General features: G+C 37.0%; 1 protein-coding gene across 1 annotated transcript; it reads left to right on the plus strand.

Moving 5' to 3' along the window:
* The first annotated feature begins 21,335 nt into the window (after nt 1-21,335).
* On the plus strand, nt 21,336-22,514 carry LOC114171655 (uncharacterized). Its single transcript, XM_028056538.2, has one exon. It carries the CDS (start codon nt 21,336-21,338, stop codon nt 22,512-22,514), a length of 1,179 nt encoding a protein of 392 aa, XP_027912339.2.
* Nucleotides 22,515-23,621: the final 1,107 nt, after the last annotated feature.

Here is a 23,621-nt window from a genome sequence, read left to right on the forward strand (position 1 = left end):
CACATAATACTTCTTTCACACATAGTCCCGTACTGAATTTGATCCTTGCTTGATTCGAATGAAAGCTTGATGGTAACTTGAGTTTCTCCACCAAACTTTGGCTTACAACAGTGTTGTGGCTTTCGTAAATTAATGCAACTAAACATGGGTGGCCTTTGATTAAATACCTTGTTTCTCTACTTCCTTTTCCATCACCTTTATCTTTTATTCCTTTTCTTTTTCTTCAATTTCCATTCCTTCCACAGTTTATATTTCTTCCTTTTCTATTCTTTCTTTTTCTATTTTCTCCTTCAGCCTATGTTGATCCTTACTGGCTTGTCTTGGTGTCATAAATTTCAACTTCATTTCATGTCCCTCATGCCTCAAATAAAGGAAACGGTCATCAAGATTGAGCGTTTTAAAATGAAGTCATGCCCATCTAAAAAGAAGATGACAAGAGTTCGTGGGAGCAATATCACATAATACTTCTTTCACACATTGTCATGTACTGAATTTGATCCTTGCTTGATTCGAATGAAAGCTTGTTGGTAACTTGAGTTTCTCCACCAATCTTTGGTTTATAACAGTGTTTTCGCTTTCGTAAACGAATGCAACTGAACATGGGTGGCCTTCGATTAAACACCTTGTTTCTCTACTTACTTTTCCATCATCTTTATCTTTACTTCCTTTTCTTTTTCTTCAATTTCCCTTCCTTCTACAATTTATATTTCTTCTTTTTCTATTCTTTCTTTTTCTATTTTCTCCTGCAGCCTATGTTGATCCTTATTGGATTGTCTTGGTGTCATAATTTTCAACTTCATTTCATGTTCCTCATCCCTCAAATAAAGGGAACCCTTATCAAGATTGAGCGTTTTAAAATGAAGCCATGCCCATCTCAAAAGAAGATGACAAGAGTTCGTGGGAGCAATATCACATAATACTTCTTTCACACATTGTCTCGTACTGAATTTCATCCTTGCTTAATTCGAGTGAAAGCTTGTTGGTATCTTGAGTTTCTCCACCAATCTTTGGCTTACAACAATGTTGTCGCTTTCATAAACGAATGAAACTAAACATGGGTGGCCTTCGATTAAACACCTTGTTTCTCTACTTACTTTTCCATCATCTTTATCTTTACTTCCTTTTCTTTTTCTTCAATTTCCCTTCCTTCTACAATTTATATTTCTTCTTTTTCTATTCTTTCTTCTTCTATTTTCTCCTTTAGCCTATGTTGATCCTTATTGGCTTGTCTTGGTGTCACAATTTTCAACTTCATTTCTTGTCCCTCATGCCTCAAATAAAGGGAACGTTTATCAAGATTGAGTGTTTTAAAATGAAGCCATGCCCATCTAAAAAGAAGATGACAAGAGTTCGTGGGAGCAATATCACATAATACTTCTTTCACACATAGTCCTGTACTGAATTTGATCCTTGCTTGATTCGAATGAAAGCTTGATGGTAACTTGAGTTTCTCCACCAATCTTTGGCTTACAACAGTGTTGTGGCTTTCGTAAAATAATGCAACTAAACATGGGTGGCCTTTGATTAAATACCTTGTTTCTCTACTTCCTTTTCCATCATCTTTATCTTTTATTCCTTTTCTTTTTCTTCAATTTCCATTCCTTCCACAGTTTATATTTCTTCCTTTTCTATTCTTTCTTTTTCTATTTTCTCCTTCAGCCTATGTTGATCCTTACTGGCTTGTCTTGGTGTCATAAATTTCAACTTCATTTCATGTCCCTCATGCCTCAAATAAAGGAAACGGTCACCAAGATTGAGCGTTTTAAAATGAAGCCATGCCCATCTAAAAAGAAGATGACAAGAGTTTATGGGAGCAATATCACATAATACTTCTTTCACACATTGTCATGTACTGAATTTGATCCTTGCTTGATTCGAATGAAAGCTTGTTTGTAACTTGCGTTTCTCCACCAATCTTTGGCTTACAACAGTGTTGTCGCTTTCGTAAACGAGTGAAACTAAACATTGGTGGCCTTTGACTAGACACCTTGTTTCTCAACTACCTTTTCCATCATCTTTATCTTTTCTTCCTTTTCTTTTTATTCAATTTCCCTTCCTTCTGCAGTTTATATTTCTTCTTTTTCTATTCTTTATTTTTCTATTTTTTTCCTTCAACCTATGTTGATCCTTGCTGGCTTGTCTTGGTGTCATAAATTTCAACTTCATTTCATGTCCCTTCAGCCTCAAATAAAGGGAACGATCATCAAGATTGAGCGTTTCAAAATGAAGTCATGCCCATCTCAAAACAAGATGACCGGAGTTCGTGGGAGTAATATCAGATAATACTTCTTTCACACATTGTCCTGTACTGAATTTGGTCCTCGCTTGATTCGGATGAAAGCTTGTTGGTAACTGGAGCTTCTCCACCAATCTTTGGCTTACAACATTGTTGTCGCTTTCGTAAACGAATGCAACTGAACATGGGTGGCCTTCGATTAAACACCTTGTTTCTCTACTTCCTTTTCCATCATCTTTATCTTTACTTCCTTTTCTTTTTCTTCAATTTATCTTCCTTCTACAGTTTATATTTCCTCTTTTTCTATTTTCTCCTTCAGCCTATGTTGATCCTTACTGGCTTGTCTTGGTGTCATAAATTTCAACTTCATTTCATGTCCCTCATGCCTCAAATAAAGGAAACGATCATCAAGATTGAGCGTTTCAACATGAAGTCATGCCCATCTCAAAACAAGATGACAAGAGTTCTTGAGAGTAATATCACATAATACTTCTTTCACACATTGTTCTGTACTACATTTGATCCTTGCTTGATTCGAATGAAAGCTTGTTGGTAACTTGAGTTTCTCCACCAATCTTTGGCTTACAACAGTGTTGTCGCTTTCATAAACGACTGAAACTAAACATTGGTGGCCTTTGACTAGACACCTTGTTTCTCAACTACATTTTCCATCATCTTTATTTTTTCTTCCTTTTCTTTTTTTCAGTTTCCCTTCCTTCTGCAGTTTATATTTCTTCTTTTTTTATTCTTTCTTTTTCTATTTTCTCCTTCAGCCTCTGTTGATCCTTACTGGCTTGTCTTGGTGTCATAAATTTCAACTTCATTTCATGTCCCTCATGCCTCAAATAAAGGAAACGGTCATCAAGATTGAGCGTTTTAAAATGAAGCGATGCCTATCTAAAAAGAAGATGACAAGAGTTCGTGGGAGCAATATCACATAATACTTCTTTCACACATTGTCCCGTACTGAATTTGATCCTTGCTTGATTCGAGTGAAAGCTTTTTGGTAACTTGAGTTTCTCCACCAATGTTTGGCTTACAACAGTGTTGTCGCTTTCATAAACGAATGCAATTAAACATGGGTGGTCTTTGATTAAACACCTTGTTTCTCAACTACCTTTTCCATCATCTTTATCTTTTCTTCCTTTTCTTTTTCTTCAATTTCCCTTCCTTCTGCAGTTTATATTTCTTCTTTTTCTATTCTTTCTTTTTCTATTTTCTCCTGCAGCCTATGTTGATCCTTACTGGCTTGTCTTGGTGTCATAATTTTCAAGTTCATTTCATGTCCCTCATGCCTCAAATAAAGGGAACAGTCATCAAGATTGAGCGTTCTAAAATGAAGCCATGCCCATCTAAAAAGAAGATAACAAGAGTTCGTGCGAGCAATATCAGATAATACTTCTTTCACAAATTATTCTGTAGTGAATGTGATCCTTGCTTTATTCGAATGAAAGCTTGTTGGTAACTTGAGTTTCTCCACCAATCTTTGGCTTACAACAATGTTGTCGCTTTCGTAAATGAATGCAACTAAACATGGGTGGGCTTTGATTAAACACCTTGTTTCTCTACTACCTTTTCAATCATCTTTCTCTATTCTTCCTTTTCTTTTTCTTCAATTTCCATTCCTTCCACAGTTTATATTTCTTCCTTTTCTATTCTTTCTTTTTCTATTTTCTCCTTCAGCCTATGTTGATCCTTACTGGCTTGTCTTGGTGTCATAATTTTCAACTTCATTTCATGTCCCTCATCCCTCAAATAAAGGGAACCTTTATCAAGATTGAGCGTTTTAAAATGAAGCCATGCCCATCTCAAAAGAAGATGACAAGAGTTCGTGGGAGCAATATCACATAATACTTCTTTCACACATTGTCCCGTACTGAATTTCATCCTTGCTTAATTCGAGTGAAAGCTTGTTGGTATCTTGAGTTTCTCCACCAATCTTTGGCTTACAACAATGTTGTCGCTTTCATAAACGAATGAAACTAAACATTGGTGGCCATTGATTAAACACCTTGTTTCTCTACTACCTTTTCCATCATCTATATCTTTACTTCCTTTTCTTTTTCTTCAATTTCCATTCCTTCCACAATTTATATTTCTTCCTTTTCTATTCTTTCTATTTTCTATTTTCTCCTTCAGCCTATGTTGATCCTTACTGGATTGTCTTGGTGTCATAAATTTCAACTTCATTTCATGTCCCTCATGCCTCAAATAAAGGGAACGTTTATCAAGATTGAGCGTTTTAAGATGAAGCCATGCCCATCTCAAAAGAACATGACAAGAGTTCGTGGGAGCAATATCACATAATACTTCTTTCACACATAGTCCCGTACTGAACTTGATCCTTGCTTGATTCGAATGAAAGCATGATGGTAACTGGAGTTTCTCCACCAATCTTTGGCTTACGAAAGTCTTGTCGCTTTCGTAAACGAATGCAACTAAACATGCGTGGCCTTTGATTAAACACCTTGTTTCTCTACTACCTTTTCCATCATCTTTATCTTTTATTCCTTTTCTTTTTCTTCAATTTCCCTTCCTTCTGCAGTTTATATTTCTTCTTTTTCTATTCTTTCTTTTTCTATTTTCTCCTGCAGCCTATGTTGATCCTTACTGGCTTGTCTTGGTGTCATAGTTTTCAAGTTCATTTCATGTCCCTCATGCCTCAAATAAAGGGAACAGTCATCAAGATTGAGCGTTTTAAAATGAAGCCATGCCCATCTAAAAAGAAGATAACAAGACTTTGTGGGAGCAATATCAGATAATACTTCTTTCACAAATTATTCTGTACTGAATGTGATCCTTGCTTTATTCGAATGAAAGCTTGTTGGTAACTTGAGTTTCTGCACCAATCTTTGGCTTACAACAGTGTTGACGCTTTCGTAAACGAATGCAATTAAACGTGGGTGGTCTTTGATTAAACACCTTGTTTCTCAACTACCTTTTCCATCATCTTTATCTTTTATTCCTTTTCTTTTTCTTCAATTTCCCTTCCTTCTGCAGTTTATATTTCTTCTTTTTCTATTCTTCTTTTTCTATTTTCTCCGGCAGCCTATGTTGATCCTTACTGGCTTGTCTTGGTGTCATAGTTTTCAAGTTCATTTCATGTCCCTCATGCCTCAAATAAAGGGAACAGTCATCAAGATTGAGCGTTTTAAAATGAAGCCATGCCCATCTCAAAAGAAGATGACAAGAGTTCGTGGGAGCAATATCACATAATACTTCTTTCACACATTGTCCCGTACTGAATTTGATCCTTGCTTGATTCGAGTGAAAGCTTGTTGGTAACTTGAGTTTCTCCACCAATGTTTGGCTTACAACAGTGTTGTCGCTTTCATAAACGAATGCAATTAAACATGGGTGGTCTTTGATTAAACACCTTGTTTCTCAACTACCTTTTCCATCATCTTTATCTTTTCTTCCTTTTCTTTTTCTTCAATTTCCCTTCCTTCTGCAGTTTATATTTCTTCTTTTTCTATTCTTTCTTTTTCTATTTTCTCCTGCAGCCTATGTTGATCCTTACTGGCTTGTCTTGGTGTCATAATTTTCAAGTTCATTTCATGTCCCTCATGCCTCAAATAAAGGGAACAGTCATCAAGATTGAGCGTTTTAAAATGAAGCCATGCCCATCTAAAAAGAAGATAACAAGAGTTCGTGGGAGCAATATCAGATAATACTTCTTTCACAAATTATTCTGTACTGAATGTGATCCTTGCTTTATTCGAATTAAAGCTTGTTGGTAACTTGAGTTTCTCCACCAATCTTTGGCTTACAACAATGTTGTCGCTTTCGTAAATGAATGCAACTAAACATGGGTGGCCTTTGATTAAACACCTTGTTTCTCTACTACCTTTTCAATCATCTTTCTCTTTTCTTCCTTTTCTTTTTCTTCAATTTCCATTCCTTCCACAGTTTATATTTCTTCCTTTTATATTCTTTCTTTTTCTATTTTCTCCTTCAGCCTATGTTGATCCTTACTGGCTTGTCTTGGTGTCATAATTTTCAACTTCATTTCATGTCCCTCATCCCTCAAATAAAGGGAACCTTTATCAAGATTGAGCGTTTTAAAATGAAGCCATGCCCATCTCAAAAGAAGATGACAAGAGTTCGTGGGAGCAATATCACATAATACTTCTTTCACACATTGTCCCGTACTGAATTTCATCCTTGCTTAATTCGAGTGAAAGCTTGTTGGTAACTTGAGTTTCTCCACCAATCTTTGGCTTACAACAATGTTGTCGCTTTCATAAACGAATGAAACTAAACATTGGTGGCCTTTGATTAAACACCTTGTTTCTCTACTACCTTTTCCATCATCTATATCTTTACTTCCTTTTCTTTTTCTTCAATTTCCATTCCTTCCACAGTTTATATTTCTTCCTTTTCTATTCTTTCTATTTTCTATTTTCTCCTTCAGCCTATGTTGATCCTTACTGGCTTGTCTTGGTGTCATAAATTTCAACTTCATTTCATGTCCCTCATGCCTCAAATAAAGGGAACGTTTATCAAGATTGAGCGTTTTAAGATGAAGCCATGCCCATCTCAAAAGAACATGACAAGAGTTTGTGGGAGCAATATCACATAATACTTCCTTCACACATAGTCCCGTACTGAACTTGATCCTTGCTTGATTCGAATGAAAGCATGATGGTAACTGGAGTTTCTCCACCAATCTTTGGCTTACGAAAGTCTTGTCGCTTTCGTAAACGAATGCAACTAAACATGCGTGGCCTTTGATTAAACACCTTGTTTCTCTACTACCTTTTCCATCATCTTTATCTTTTATTCCTTTTCTTTTTCTTCAATTTCCCTTCCTTCTGCAGTTTATATTTCTTCTTTTTCTATTCTTTCTTTTTCTATTTTCTCCTGCAGCCTATGTTGATCCTTACTGGCTTGTCTTGGTGTCATAGTTTTCAAGTTCATTTCATGTCCCTCATGCCTCAAATAAAGGGAACAGTCATCAAGATTGAGCGTTTTAAAATGAAGCCATGGCCATCTAAAAAGAAGATAACAAGAGTTCGTGGGAGCAATATCAGATAATACTTCTTTCACAAATTATTCTGTACTGAATGTGATCCTTGCTTTATTCGAATGAAAGCTTCTTGGTAACTTGAGTTTCTCCACCAATCTTTGGCTTACAACAATGTTGTCGCTTTCGTAAATGAATGCAACTAAACATGGGTGGGCTTTGATTAAACACCTTGTTTCTCTACTACCTTTTCAATCATCTTTCTCTTTTCTTCCTTTTTCTTTTTCTTCAATTTCCATTCCTTCCACAGTTTATATTTCTTCCTTTTCTATTCTTTCTTTTTCTATTTTCTCCTTCAGCCTATGTTGATCCTTACTGGCTTGTCTTGGTGTCATAATTTTCAACTTCATTTCATGTCCCTCATCCCTCAAATAAAAGGAACCTTTATCAAGATTGAGCGTTTTAAAATGAAGCCATGCCCATCTCAAAAGAAGATGACAAGAGTTCGTGGGAGCAATATCACATAATACTTCTTTCACACATTGTCCCGTACTGAATTTCATCCTTGCTTAATTCGAGTGAAAGCTTGTTGGTAACTTGAGTTTCTCCACCAATCTTTGGCTTACAACAATGTTGTCGCTTTCATAAACGAATGAAACTAAACAATGGTGGCCTTTGATTAAACACCTTGTTTCTCTACTACCTTTTCCATCATCTATATCTTTACTTCCTTTTCTTTTTCTTCAATTTCCATTCCTTCCACAGTTTATATTTCTTCCTTTTCTATTCTTTCTATTTTCTATTTTCTCCTTCAGCCTATGTTGATCCTTACTGGCTTGTCTTGGTGTCATAAATTTTAACTTCATTTCATGTCCCTCACGCCTCAAATAAAGGGAACGTTTATCAAGATTGAGCGTTTTAAGATGAAGCCATGCCCATCTCAAAAGAACATGACAAGAGTTCGTGGGAGCAATATCACATAATACTTCTTTCACACATAGTCCCGTACTGAACTTGATCCTTGCTTGATTCGAATGAAAGCATGATGGTAACTGGAGTTTCTCCACCAATCTTTGGTTTACGAAAGTCTTGTCGCTTTCGTAAACGAATGCAACTAAACATGCGTGGCCTTTGATTAAACACCTTGTTTCTCTGCTACCTTTTCCATCATCTTTATCTTTTCTTCCTTTTCTTTTTCTTCAATTTCCATTCCTTCCACAGTTTATAGTTCTTCCTTTTCTATTCTTTCTTTTTCTATTTTCTCCTTCAGCCTATGTTGATCCTTACTGGCTTGTCTTGGTGTCATAATTTTCAACTTCATTTCATGTCCCTGATCCCTCAAATAAAGGGAACCTTTATCAAGATTGAGCGTTTTAAAATGAAGCCATGCCCATCTCAAAAGAAGATGACAAGAGTTCGTGGGAGCAATATCACATAACACTTCTTTCACACATTGTCCCGTACTGAATTTCATCCTTGCTTAATTCGAGTGAAAGCTTGTTGGTAATTGGAGCTTCTCCATCAATCTTGGGCTTACAACATTGTTGTCGCTTTCGTAAACGAAGGCAACTGAACATGGGTGGGCTTCGATTAAACACCTTATTTCTCTACTTCCTTTTCGATCATCTCTTCCTTTTCTTTTTCTTTAATTTCCCTGCCTTCTACAATTTATATTTCCTCTTTTTCTATTCTTTCTTTTTCTATTTTCTCCTTCAGCCTATGTTGATCCTTACTGGCTTGTCTTGGTGTGATAAATTTCAACTTCATTTCATGTCCCTCATGCCTCAAATAAAGGAAACGGTCATCAAGATTGTGCGTTTTAAAATGAAGCCATGCCAATCTCAAAAGAAGATGACAAGAGTTCGTGGGAGCAATATCAGATAATACTTCTTTCACACATTGTCCCGTACTGAATTTGATCCTTGCTTAATTCGAGTGAAAGCTTGTTGGTAACTTGAGTTTCTGCACCAATCTTTGGCTTACAACAGTGTTGACGATTTCGTAAACGAATGCAATTAAACATGGGTGGTCTTTGATTAAACACCTTGTTTCTCAACTACCTTTTCCATCATCTTTATCTTTTCTTCCTTTTCTTTTTCTTCAATTTCCCTTCCTTCTGCAGTTTATATTTCTTCTTTTTCTATTCTTTCTTTTTCTATTTTCTCTTGCAACCTATGTTGATCCTTACTGGCTTGTCTTGGTGTCATAATTTTCAACTTCATTTCATGTCCCTCATCCCTCAAATAAAGGGAATGGTCATCAAGATTGAGCTTTTCAAAATGAAGTCATGCCCATCTCAAAACAAGATGACAATAGTTCGTGGGAGTAATATCACATAACACTTCTTTCACACATTGTCCTGTACTGAATTTGATCCTTGCTTGATTCGATTGAAAGTTTGTTGGTAACTGGAGCTTCTCCATCAATCTTAGGCTTACAACATTGTTGTCGCTTTCGTAAACGAAGGCAACTGAACATGGGTGGGCTTCGATTAAACACCTTATTTCTCTACTTCCTTTTCCATCATCTTTATCTTTACTTCCTTTTCTTTTTCTTGAATTTCCCTGCCTTCTACAATTTATATTTCCTCTTTTTCTATTCTTTCTTTTTCTATTTTCTCCTTCAGCCTATGTTGATCCTTACTGGCTTGTCTTGGTGTCATAAATTTCAACTTCATTTCATGTCCCTCATGCCTCAAATAAAGGAAACGGTCATCAAGATTGTGCGTTTTAAAATGAAGCCATGCCAATCTCAAAAGAAGATGACAAGAGTTCGTGGGAGGAATATCAGATAATACTTCTTTCACACATTGTCCCGTACTGAATTTGATCCTTGCTTAATTTGAGTGAAAGCTTGTTGGTAACTTGAGTTTCTCCACCAATCTTTGGCTTACAACAGTGTTGACGCTTTCGTAAACGAATGTAATTAAACGTGAGTGGTCTTTGATTAAAAACCTTGTTTCTCAACTACCTTTTCCATCATCTTTATCTTTTCTTCCTTTTCTTTTTCTTCAATTTCCCTTCCTTCTGCAGTTTATATTTCTTCTTTTTCTATTCTTTCTTTTTCTATTTTCTCCTGCAGCCTATGTTGATCCTTACTGGCTTGTCTTGGTGTCATAATTTTCAAGTTCATTTCATGTCCCTCATGCCTCAAATAAAGGGAACGGTCATCAAGATTGAGCGTTTTAAAACGAAGCCATGCCAATCTCAAAAGAAGATGACAAGAGTTTGTGGGAGCAATATCAAATAATACTTCTTGTACATATTGTCCCGTACTGAATTTGATCCTTGCTTTATTCGAGTGAATGCTTGTTGGTAACTTGAGTTTCTCCACCAATCTTTGGCTTACAACAGTGTTGTCGCTTTCGTAAACGAATGCAACTAAACATGGGTGGGCTTTGATTAAACACCTTGCTTCTCTACTACCTTTTCGATCATCTTTATCTTTTCTTCCTTTTCTTTTTCTTCAATTTCCATTCCTTCCACAGTTTATATATCTTCCTTTTCTATTCTTTCTTTTTCTATTTTCTCCTTCAGCCTATGTTGATCCTTACTGGCTTGTCTTGGTGTCATAATTTTCAACTTCATTTCATGTCCCTCATCCCTCAAATAAAAGGAACCTTTATCAAGATTGAGCGTTTTAAAATGAAGCCATGCCCATCTCAAAAGAAGATGACAAGAGTTCGTGGGAGCAATATCACATAATACTTCTTTCACACATTGTCCCGTACTGAATTTCATCCTTGCTTAATTCGAGTGAAAGCTTGTTGGTAACTTGAGTTTCTCCACCAATCTTTGGCTTACAACAATGTTGTCGCTTTCATAAACGAATGAAACTAAACAATGGTGGCCTTTGATTAAACACCTTGTTTCTCTACTACCTTTTCCATCATCTATATCTTTACTTCCTTTTCTTTTTCTTCAATTTCCATTCCTTCCACAGTTTATATTTCTTCCTTTTCTATTCTTTCTATTTTCTATTTTCTCCTTCAGCCTATGTTGATCCTTACTGGCTTGTCTTGGTGTCATAAATTTTAACTTCATTTCATGTCCCTCACGCCTCAAATAAAGGGAACGTTTATCAAGATTGAGCGTTTTAAGATGAAGCCATGCCCATCTCAAAAGAACATGACAAGAGTTCGTGGGAGCAATATCACATAATACTTCTTTCACACATAGTCCCGTACTGAACTTGATCCTTGCTTGATTCGAATGAAAGCATGATGGTAACTGGAGTTTCTCCACCAATCTTTGGTTTACGAAAGTCTTGTCGCTTTCGTAAACGAATGCAACTAAACATGCGTGGCCTTTGATTAAACACCTTGTTTCTCTGCTACCTTTTCCATCATCTTTATCTTTTCTTCCTTTTCTTTTTCTTCAATTTCCATTCCTTCCACAGTTTATAGTTCTTCCTTTTCTATTCTTTCTTTTTCTATTTTCTCCTTCAGCCTATGTTGATCCTTACTGGCTTGTCTTGGTGTCATAATTTTCAACTTCATTTCATGTCCCTGATCCCTCAAATAAAGGGAACCTTTATCAAGATTGAGCGTTTTAAAATGAAGCCATGCCCATCTCAAAAGAAGATGACAAGAGTTCGTGGGAGCAATATCACATAACACTTCTTTCACACATTGTCCCGTACTGAATTTCATCCTTGCTTAATTCGAGTGAAAGCTTGTTGGTAATTGGAGCTTCTCCATCAATCTTGGGCTTACAACATTGTTGTCGCTTTCGTAAACGAAGGCAACTGAACATGGGTGGGCTTCGATTAAACACCTTATTTCTCTACTTCCTTTTCGATCATCTCTTCCTTTTCTTTTTCTTCAATTTCCCTGCCTTCTACAATTTATATTTCCTCTTTTTCTATTCTTTCTTTTTCTATTTTCTCCTTCAGCCTATGTTGATCCTTACTGGCTTGTCTTGGTGTGATAAATTTCAACTTCATTTCATGTCCCTCATGCCTCAAATAAAGGAAACGGTCATCAAGATTGTGCGTTTTAAAATGAAGCCATGCCAATCTCAAAAGAAGATGACAAGAGTTCGTGGGAGCAATATCAGATAATACTTCTTTCACACATTGTCCCGTACTGAATTTGATCCTTGCTTAATTCGAGTGAAAGCTTGTTGGTAACTTGAGTTTCTGCACCAATCTTTGGCTTACAACAGTGTTGACGATTTCGTAAACGAATGCAATTAAACATGGGTGGTCTTTGATTAAACACCTTGTTTCTCAACTACCTTTTCCATCATCTTTATCTTTTCTTCCTTTTCTTTTTCTTCAATTTCCCTTCCTTCTGCAGTTTATATTTCTTCTTTTTCTATTCTTTCTTTTTCTATTTTCTCTTGCAACCTATGTTGATCCTTACTGGCTTGTCTTGGTGTCATAATTTTCAACTTCATTTCATGTCCCTCATCCCTCAAATAAAGGGAATGGTCATCAAGATTGAGCTTTTCAAAATGAAGTCATGCCCATCTCAAAACAAGATGACAATAGTTCGTGGGAGTAATATCACATAACACTTCTTTCACACATTGTCCTGTACTGAATTTGATCCTTGCTTGATTCGATTGAAAGTTTGTTGGTAACTGGAGCTTCTCCATCAATCTTAGGCTTACAACATTGTTGTCGCTTTCGTAAACGAAGGCAACTGAACATGGGTGGGCTTCGATTAAACACCTTATTTCTCTACTTCCTTTTCCATCATCTTTATCTTTACTTCCTTTTCTTTTTCTTGAATTTCCCTGCCTTCTACAATTTATATTTCCTCTTTTTCTATTCTTTCTTTTTCTATTTTCTCCTTCAGCCTATGTTGATCCTTACTGGCTTGTCTTGGTGTCATAAATTTCAACTTCATTTCATGTCCCTCATGCCTCAAATAAAGGAAACGGTCATCAAGATTGTGCGTTTTAAAATGAAGCCATGCCAATCTCAAAAGAAGATGACAAGAGTTCGTGGGAGGAATATCAGATAATACTTCTTTCACACATTGTCCCGTACTGAATTTGATCCTTGCTTAATTTGAGTGAAAGCTTGTTGGTAACTTGAGTTTCTCCACCAATCTTTGGCTTACAACAGTGTTGACGCTTTCGTAAACGAATGTAATTAAACGTGAGTGGTCTTTGATTAAAAACCTTGTTTCTCAACTACCTTTTCCATCATCTTTATCTTTTCTTCCTTTTCTTTTTCTTCAATTTCCCTTCCTTCTGCAGTTTATATTTCTTCTTTTTCTATTCTTTCTTTTTCTATTTTCTCCTGCAGCCTATGTTGATCCTTACTGGCTTGTCATGGTGTCATAATTTTCAAGTTCATTTCATGTCCCTCATGCCTCAAATAAAGGGAACGGTCATCAAGATTGAGCGTTTTAAAACGAAGCCATGCCAATCTCAAAAGAAGATGACAAGAGTTTGTGGGAGCAATATCAGATAATACTTCTTGTACACATTGTCCCGTACTGAATTTGATCCTTGCTTGATTCGAGTGAATGCTTGTTGGTAACTTGAGTTTCTCCACCAATCTTTGGCTTACAACAGTGTTGTCGCTTTCGTAAACGAATGCAACTAAACATGGGTGGGCTTTGATTAAACACCTTGCTTCTCTACTACCTTTTCGATCATCTTTATCTTTTCTTCCTTTTCTTTTTCTTCAATTTCCATTCCTTCCACAGTTTATATATCTTCCTTTTCTATTCTTTCTTTTTCTATTTTCTCCTGCAGCCTATATTGATCCTTACTGGCTTGTCTTGGTGTCATAATTTTCAAGTTCATTTCATGTCCCTCATGCCTCAAATAAAGGGAACGATCATCAAGATTGAGCGTTTTAAAATGAAGCCATGCCCATCTATAAAGAAGATAACAAGAGTTCGTGGGAGCAATATCACATAATACTTCTTTCACACATTGTCCCGTACTTAATTTGATTCTTGCTTGATTCGAGTGAAAGCTTGTTGGTAACTTGAGTTTCTCCACCAATCTTTGGCTTACAACAGTATTGCTTTCGTAAACAAATGCAACTAAACATGGGTGGTCTTTGATTAAACACCTTGTTTCTCAACTACCTTTTCCATCATCTTTATCTTTTCTTCCTTTTCTTTTTCTTCAATTTTCGTTCCTTCTGCAGTTTATATTTCTTCTTTTTCTATTCTTTCTTTTTCTATTTTCTCCTTCAGCCTATGTTGATCCTTACTCGCTTGTCTTGGTATCATAAATTTCAACTTCATTTCATGTCCCTCATCTCTCAAATAAAGGGAACCTTTATCAAGATTGAGCGTTTTAAAATGAAGCCATGCCCATCTCAAAAGAAGATGACAAAAGTTCGTGGGAGGAATATCACATAATACTTCTTGCACACATTGTCCCGTACTGAATTTGATCCTTGCTTGATTCGAATGAAAGCTTGATGGTAACTGGAGTTTCTCCACCAATCTTTGGCTTACAACATTGTTGCTTTAGTAAACGAAAGCAACTAAACATGGGTGGTCTTTTACTAAACACCTTGTTTCTCAACTACCTTTTCCATCATACTTATCTTTTCTTCCTTTTCTTTTTCTTCAATTTCCCTTCCTTCTCCAGTTTATATTTCTTCTTTTTCTATACTTTCTTTTTCTATTTTCTCCTTCAGCCTATGTTGATCCTTACTCGCTTGTCTTGGTATCATAAATTTCAACTTCATTTCATGTCCCTCATCTCTCAAATAAAGGGAACCTTTATCAAGATTGAGCGTTTTAAAATGAAACCATGCCCATCTCAAAAGAAGATGACAAGAGTTCGTGGGAGGAATATCACATAATACTTCTTGCACACATTGTCCCGTACTGAATTTGATCCTTGCTTGATTCGAATGAAAGCTTGATGGTAACTGGAGTTTCTCCACCAATCTTTGGCTTACAACATTGTTGCTTTAGTAAACGAAAGCAACTAAACATGGGTGGTCTTTTACTAAACACCTTGTTTCTCAACTACCTTTTCCATCATACTTATCTTTTCTTCCTTTTCTTTTTCTTCAATTTCCCTTCCTTCTCCAGTTTATATTTCTTCTTTTTCTATACTTTCTTTTTCTATTTTCTCCTTCAGCCTATGTTGATCCTTACTCGCTTGTCTTGGTATCATAAATTTCAACTTCATTTCATGTCCCTCATCTCTCAAATAAAGGGAACCTTTATCAAGATTGAGCGTTTTAAAATGAAACCATGCCCATCTCAAAAGAAGATGACAAGAGTTCGTGGGAGGAATATCACATAATACTTCTTGCACACATTGTCCCGTACTGAATTTGATCCTTGCTTGATTCGAATGAAATCTTGATGGTAACTGGAGTTTCTCCACCAATCTTTGGGTTACAATAGTGTTGTCGCTTTCGTAAACGAATGCAACTAAACATGGGTGGCCTTTGATTAAACACCTTGTTTCTCTACTACCTTTTCCATCATCTTTATCTTTTATTCCTTTTCTCTTTCTTCAATTTCCATTCCTTCCACAGTTTATATTTCTTCCTTTTCTATTCTTTCTTTTTCTGTTTTCTCCTTCAGCCTATGCTGATCCTTACTGCCTTGTCTTGGTGTCATAAATTTCAACTTCATTTCATGTCCCTCATCCCTCAAATAAAGGGAACCTTTATCAAGATTGAGCGTTTTAAAATGAAGTCATGCCAATCTCAAAAGAAGATGACAAGAGTTCGTGGGAGCAATATCAGATAACACTTCTTTCATACATTGTCCCGTACTGAATTTGATCCTTTCTTGATTCGAGTGAAAGCTTGTTGGTAACTTGAGTTTCTCCACCAATCTTTGGCTTACAACAGTGTTGCTTTCGTAAACGAATGCAACTAAACATGGGTGGTCTTTTACTAAACACCTTGTTTCTCAACTACCTTTTCCATCATATTTATCTTTTCTTCATTTTCTTTTTCTTCAATTTCCCTTCCTTCTGCAGTTTATATTTCTTCTTTTTCTATACTTTCTTTTTCTATTTTCTCCTTCAACCTATGTTGATCCTTACTCGCTTGTCTTGGTATCATAAATTTCAAGTTCATTTCATGTCCCTCATCTCTCAAATAAAGGGAACCTTTATCAAGATTGAGCGTTTTAAAATGAAGCCATGCCCATCTCAAAAGAAGATGACAAGAGTTCGTGGGAGGAATATCACATAATACTTCTTTCACACATAGTTTCGTACTGAATTTGATCCTTGCTTGATTGGAATGAAAGCTTGATGGTAACTGGAGTTTCTCCACCAATCTTTGACTTACAACAGTATTGTCACTTTCGTAAACGAATGCAACTAAACATGGGTGGCCTTTGATTAAACACCTTGTTTCTCTACTACCTTATCAATCATCTTTATCTTTTCTTCCTTTTCGTTTTCTTCAATTTCCCTTCCTTCCACAGTTTATATTTCTTCCTTTTCTATTCTTTCTTTTTCTATTTTCTCCTTCAGCCTATGTTAAAACGCTCAATCTTGATAAAGGTTCCCTTTATTTGAGGCATGAGTGACATGAAATGAAGTTGAAATTTAGGACACCAAGACAAGCCAGTAAGGATCAACATAGGCTGAGGGAGAAAATAGAAAAAGAAAGAATAGAAAAGGAAGAAATATAAACTGTGGAAGGAATGGAAATTGAAGAAAAAGAAAAGGAATAAAAGATAAAGATGGTGGAAAAGGTAGTAGAGAAACAAGGTGTGACAATGTGTGCAAGAAGTATTATCTGATATTGCTCCCACAAATTCACTCGAATCAAGCAATGAAAGCTTGTTGGTAACTTTAGTTTCTCCACCAATCTTTGGCTTACAACAGTGTTGTCGCTTTCGTAAACGAAAGCAACTAAACATGCGTGGCCTTTGATTAAACACCTTATACCTTTTTAAGATTATTGAATATGGTGTGAGTTGATTAAGAAAGCTAAGTGAAATCCCCACTGGATATTAAGATAGCAAGCTATCTAGATGTGAAGGTTCCTTTCACAAAGCTCAAAAGAAGAAGATGATGGATTGATTCAAAATGAAAAGGAAATGGAAAGCACATAAATCATAGAAAACCAAGAACAATTAAAGGAAGAAGAAAACATAAAATGGAGAGGGAAGAAATGGTAAAAATGTGAGAAGCACGCCACTACAAGGCTAGGCTAGAAGCCATGGCAACCTTGAAGATGAGTGGATGTGTGCCGCCACTTGCTATGCAAGATAAGGCTTAAGAGTATTCACTCCCAATGGAGGAAACTCTCACAAATGGTTGAGACACAAGAGTGTTTTTACTTTAAAATGTTCAACCCTTTTACATGTCTAGGAGCACCCCTTATATAGAAGAGTTTAGGGGCCTCTAAGCAAATAAAAGATACCTAAGGATGTCTCTACAAAAACCTAACCCTAGCTTCTAGAAACTAGGTCAAATAAGGTTACAAAAAATGAGAGACAAAAGAGCTAGCTATGGTGTGTGCAAGGCTAATTTCGTTCTAGCACAAAAGGAGACAAAGAATATGTCTCATATGTCTCCAAAAAGTGGCCAAAGTGTGCTAAAAACAAAGGAGACCAAAGGTACATAGGTACACTTGCTTCATGGCTTTTACTTTATGCTTTATGTCTTTGCTTTACTCTCTCATCCACATCATTTATGCTCCCCAATCACCATGCGCCACCTAGCATTGCTTTCTTACTCCTAATTAACCTACAAAGCAAATAAACATAGATTAGCATGTTGGCTTAAGTCAAGTCAACTATAGTCAACAAGTCAAACTTAGTCAAAGGTCAACAAGTCAACTAAAGTTGATTCAACTAAGTCAACTTAGGGAATCAAAAATAATAAACACAAATGAAAGGGATGAAGGATTAGTGAACTTCCTTTCTAAACAAGCTTAGTCTTCTTAAGCATGTGCCTCCATCCTTGGTTGGGGTCAATCCTTCATCAGAACCTTTATGAAGATTGAGCGTTTTAAAATGAAGTCATGCCAATCTGAAAAGTAGATGACAAGAGTTCGTGGGAGCAATATCAGATAATACTTCTTTCACACATAGTCCCGTACTGAATTTGATCCTTACTTGATTCGAATGAAAGCTTGATGGTAATTGGAGTTTCTCCACCAATCTTTGACTTACAACAGTATTGTCGCTTTCGTAAACGAATGCAACTAAACATGGGTGGCCTTTGATTAAACACCTTGTTTCTCTACTACCTTATCCATCATCTTTATCTTTTCTTCCTTTTCATTTTCTTCAATTTCCCTTCCTTCCACAGTTTATATTTCTTCCTTTTCTATTCTTTCTTTTTCTTCTTTCTCCTTCAGCCTATGTTAATGCTTACTGGCTTGTCTTGGTGTCATAAATTTCAACTTCATTTCATCTCCTTCATGCCTCTTATAAAGGGAACGGTCATCAAGATTGAGCATTTTAAAATGAAGCCATGCCCATCTAAAAAGAAGATGACAAGAGTTTGTGGGAGCAATATCAGATAATACTTCTTTCACACATAATCCCGTACTGAATTTGATCCTTGCTTGATTCAAATGAAAGTTTGTTGGTAACTTGAGTTTCTCCACCAATCTTTGGCTTACAACAGTGTTGTCGCTTTCGTAAACGACTGAGACTAAACATTGGTGGCCTTTGACTAGACACCTTGTTTCTCAACTACCTTTTCCATCATCTTTATCTTTTCTTCCTTTTCTTTTTCTTCAATTTCCCTTCCTTCTGCAGTTTATATTTCTTCTTTTTCTATTCTTTCTTTTTCTATTTTCTCCTTCAGCCTATGTTGATCCTTATTGGCTTGTCTTGGTGTCATAAATTTCAACTTCATTTCATGTCCCTCATCCCTCAAATAAAGGGAACCTTTATCAAGATTGAGCGTTTTAAAATGAAGCCATGCCAATCTCAAAAGAAGATGACACGAGTTCGTGGGAGCAATATCAGATAATACTTCTTGCACACATTTTCCCGTATTGAATTTGATCCTTGCTTGATTCGAGTGAATGCTTGTTGGTAACTTCAAATTCTCCACCAATCTTTGGCTTACAATAGTGTTGACGCTTTCGTAAATGAATGCAAATAAACATGGGTGGTCTTTGATTAAACACCTTCTTTCTCAACTACCTTTTCCATCATCTCTATCTTTTCTTCCTTTTCTTTTTCTACAATTTCCCTTCCTTCTGCAGTTTATATTTCTTCTTTTTCTATTCTTTATTTTTCTATTTTCTCCTGCAGCCTATGTTGATCCTTACTGGCTTGTCTTTGTGTCATATGTGAAACCCCTTAAAATCTAAAACTACCTTTCTCACTCTCAAAAACCATCAGAAAACACCACTCTCATTCTTCCTTTCTGCTTCCAAGTTCTTTCCTCTGTTTTCACCAATCACTCAGTTCCCTCACCAGTTCCTTAATCTTGTGATCAGATTTTGGAGGATCAGACTCAACTGGACCCTCTGGAGCTCCAACCCTCAGCTCCCACCTTCCTCGGTAGGTTCCAATTCTCCGTTTTGGTCCAATTTCCACTAGAGTTCATCTGCTCATCCCTGAATTCGAAATTAATTATAAGTTTCAATCTTTTCTATGTCTTGCTACTGAATCTCTAGGTTAAATTGACATCTCTGCCACCTTGGTGCCTTTTTCAAACTCCACCAAACTCAACCTTAGCAAAAGAGGTAAGGGAAGCTAACCTTCGATCAATTTTCGAGTAATTAGACTTCTTGTGTGTTTGGATAAGACGATCCTTAGTTTAATTCTCCTTTATGAACTGTTATTGGTGTGCAATTGGATTGTGGTGTGAATTTCGTAACCTTGCATGTGAAGAACAGTGCAGAAAACCTGATAATTTCGCCTAGGCGAGTGGCTCTCGCCTACGCGAAATTATCAGGAGGTTGCCTCTGGGTGTTGCGCGAGATCTCGCTTAGGCGAGCTAGGGTCGCCTGAGCGAGACATCTTCTCGTCTAGGCGAACCAGCCTGGCCTGAGCGAGAACTTGCTCTGGCATTCGAGTTGCCCACTGTAACGAGTCTCGCCCAAGCGAGGGTAGTTCGCCTAAGCGAGACTACTTCCTAGCCTAGGCGAGATTCGCTAGCTTAGGCGAGTTCCACTGCAGGTTATACTTCCTTCTCTGTTTCGAATGAATGATGGTTGTATTAATATAAAAGAAATGATGTTTACTTTTAATATTTTGGATGATGATGAGATGTAGTATCTGTATATAATGGTATGAGGAAAGTTGATAAAATGAGAATTGTGAAGAGATGAGATGAACTAGGATTTCATGGGAATTCCTAGGAAAAGTACATAGTGTGTGTAAACATTTAAGGACTCAGTTTCGGTTAGCATCCTGACGCTCCAATAATCCATTGAGACTCATGTAGAGTGTGATGGGTTATGTCGTGAGGAGTAGCAGGAGGTCCTAGTCTATGGACCCGATCAGTCATAGACGCGAAGGGGACTTACCTTGGGAGTGGTTGGGTGATAACCCCTTGAGCCTAAACTCTGCAGAGTTTAGGAACCTTCACAGGTGCAAGCTACCAAGAGCTCCAATTTGTTTACATAATCCGGATATTGAGTTAGAGTTGGGTACTTGTGCGTCTTGAAATAGTGAATCGCTTTCAATCTATGATGTGTGTAAAATTGTTTGTATTATATTTATGAAAATTCACCTCTTACTATATAAATTGTTAGCTTACCCTCCTTACCTGTCATGTTTGCCCTTGAACTTCTTCTTTTGCTATGATCACTTGCGACTTGGTGTGAGCAGAGAAGAATTTAGGTGAAGGAACTCCTCCTTTGGACCGGACCTGATCTGTGACTCCTGATGTTCCCTTACTTTTAATCGGTGTTGCTAGAGAAAGCATTTTGGAATGTATAACGTTTATTCTCCCTAAGTTTGTTTTAGAAAATAGTACAATAGTTATCACAGGTTCTTTTGGGATGACTGTATTATACTCTTGAATGGCTTTTCTGACTATCTGCTTACTTTATCATAATATGATATTTTGTTTAGTAGTTTAACAGACTATTAAATGGGATGTTACATTTTTGGTATCAGAGCAGTGGTTCCTTTAGGATCTGTAGGTGTGAGCTTGCCTAGTTTCTGTTGTGTGTTTCTCAGTGTTGTGTCTTGGTTGTGGTATCTATTAGAAAGACTAATGATTCCTTCTTTGTGTGGTCAGATAGAGAACTATGGCACCTAGACCTCCTCCTCCTCATATTCCGAATCCTGATAATCCTCACTTGGTGGGAGCGATTGAGGCTATGATCGCAGTCTTGCAGCAACAAAATGCCAATATGATGAATCAGCAGAATCTAGCCTTGCAACAAATGGAGTCTGCTAGGCTAGCAGTAGAGGCAACACAACAGAGACACTTAGAGGCTTTACATCAATTGGGGGAAAACCGTTCAGCAGCTGGCTCCTCCCAAGCTCCACCACCCCGGGTACAAGAATGGAGTTTGGAGGATTTCTTACAGCATCATCCATCCCGCTTCGATGGCAAGACTAGCCCGGATGAAGCCGACCAGTGGATGCGAGACATGGAACGGATTTATGATGCTAAGCGGTGTCCTACAGAAAACAGATTGGCTTATACTGAGTACCTTCTTGCTGGAGAAGCCGTTCATTGGTGGTCTAGCATGAAGATGATGTTGGAGGATAGTCAGGACCCCATCTCTTGGGAGTTGTTTAAGAAGAAATTCTATGCTGAATATTTCCCAGATAGTGTGAGATATGCCAAGGAGGTTGAGTTCCTACAACTGATGCAAGGGAACATGTCGGTATTTGAATATGCTGAGAAATTTAAACATCTAGGCAGATTTCATACCTTGAAGATGGCTGAAGACTGGCAATGCAGAAAGTTTGAAAATGGGTTGAGGGGAGATCTCAAACTCATGGTGGCCCCACTCTCGATTAAAGAATTTTCGGCCTTGGTGGAGAAGGCACGAGTGATGGAGAAGCTTAAGGCTGAGGTTGAAGCACAACAGCGACCCCAACAGAAGGTGGGAGGATCATCAGTGTCCATGAGCAGACATGAGGACAGGGGGAAACCATACTCCAGGCCTCAGCCTCAGGGGCCTAGGAGGCCTACTCACCAGCCTCAGCAGTTTCAGCCCCATAGGGCACAGTGCTTTCTTTGTGGAGGACCCCATATGAAGAATGCTTGCCCTCGGATCTCTAGCAGGAGGACGTGCCACGGTTGTGGCAAGGAGGGTCATTTCATCAGGGATTGTCCTATCAACAGGAATGCATCGCTGAGACCTTCATCACAGTCTCAGCCGCAGCAGTCCAGGGGAGGTGTGAGACCTCAGGCAGCCGGTCGAGTACAGAGGCGGTCAGATCAGGTAACCTTATCATTGGATCATGCATGATTGCTGCTAGGAGTTTATGTGTTCTGTATGATTCAGGAGCTACGCACTCCTTCGTGTCGGAGTCTAAAGTGCTTGAGTTGGGTCTTCCGGTGAGGGAGCTCCAGTTTGACCTGGTAGTATCCACGCCTGCTTCTGCGATAGTCAGGACCTCGACCTTGTGCACGAGGTGTTTGATAGAAGTTGAGGGCGCAAATACAGAGTGAATCTTATTTGTCTATGATATTGCTGTCGTTAGGCGATCAAATTACCACTACTTTAGCAACTTCAGTATTGCCAGTTTGTAGTGAAGAAAATAGTTAGGGTTAAGATAACCCTGAGTCGTCTCACAACGAATACGGAATTGATCTCAAATATTTGATTCTCAAAAATGCAATTTAAAACTAGCAACTATAAAAATAGGGAGGTTTTGATATGCAAAGAAAATGACACGGAAGATTGTAAACACAGTAATAGTAAATAGGTCAATTCCACTGCTTTTTCTAAATAAGATTCTTCATTGGTTATCTAGAGATTATTGTTAAATTAATTATTGTTGTTGATTTACAAATAAATCAATGTAAAGACTCAATTCATTTGTTGGCATCCTCACTTTTAATCAAAGTACAGTCTCAATTAAAAGTGAGAATTATTAGATTGTCCATAGTAAATTCAATCAAAGTACAGTCTCAATTAATTTTACTATGCCTAATCATGTCTATTCCTTTGTTTCTTTACCAAATAGAAAACTTAATTAATCAAAGTAAAGTCTTGACTAATTTTAGTTAAAGTAATTACCTCTAAACAAATTAAAGTCTTAATTATTGGCAAAAACTTATTTAATCAAATGAAAGTTTCTAAACAAAATCAAAGTAAAGTCTCAATTTAATTTAAAAACCTTTTAACTCATATGATTAGCATGAATGTAGATTTAAAATCATTATTTTCTATTCGATTAAGAAGCAAAGGACATAGATAAACAAAAACCACAACAATAATCAAAATAACAAAACATATAAATTCATCTAACCTCAGAATCCATTTAAGAAATTACAGTGGAATCAACCCTTAAAAGCTTAGCCCTCCATGGCTTTGATGGAATACATGATAATATGATGAAGGAAAGAAAAT

This window comes from Vigna unguiculata, chromosome 5 (genome assembly GCF_037176805.1).
Source record: "Vigna unguiculata cultivar grain cowpea cultivar isolate G323 ecotype 2 chromosome 5, ASM3717680v1, whole genome shotgun sequence".
Lineage (NCBI taxonomy): Eukaryota > Viridiplantae > Streptophyta > Magnoliopsida > Fabales > Fabaceae > Vigna > Vigna unguiculata.

Coding starts and splice junctions, on each gene's coding strand:
- LOC114171655 (XM_028056538.2), top strand. CDS start 21,336: ATGGCACCTAGACCTCCTCCTCCTCATATTCCGAATCCTGATAATCCT.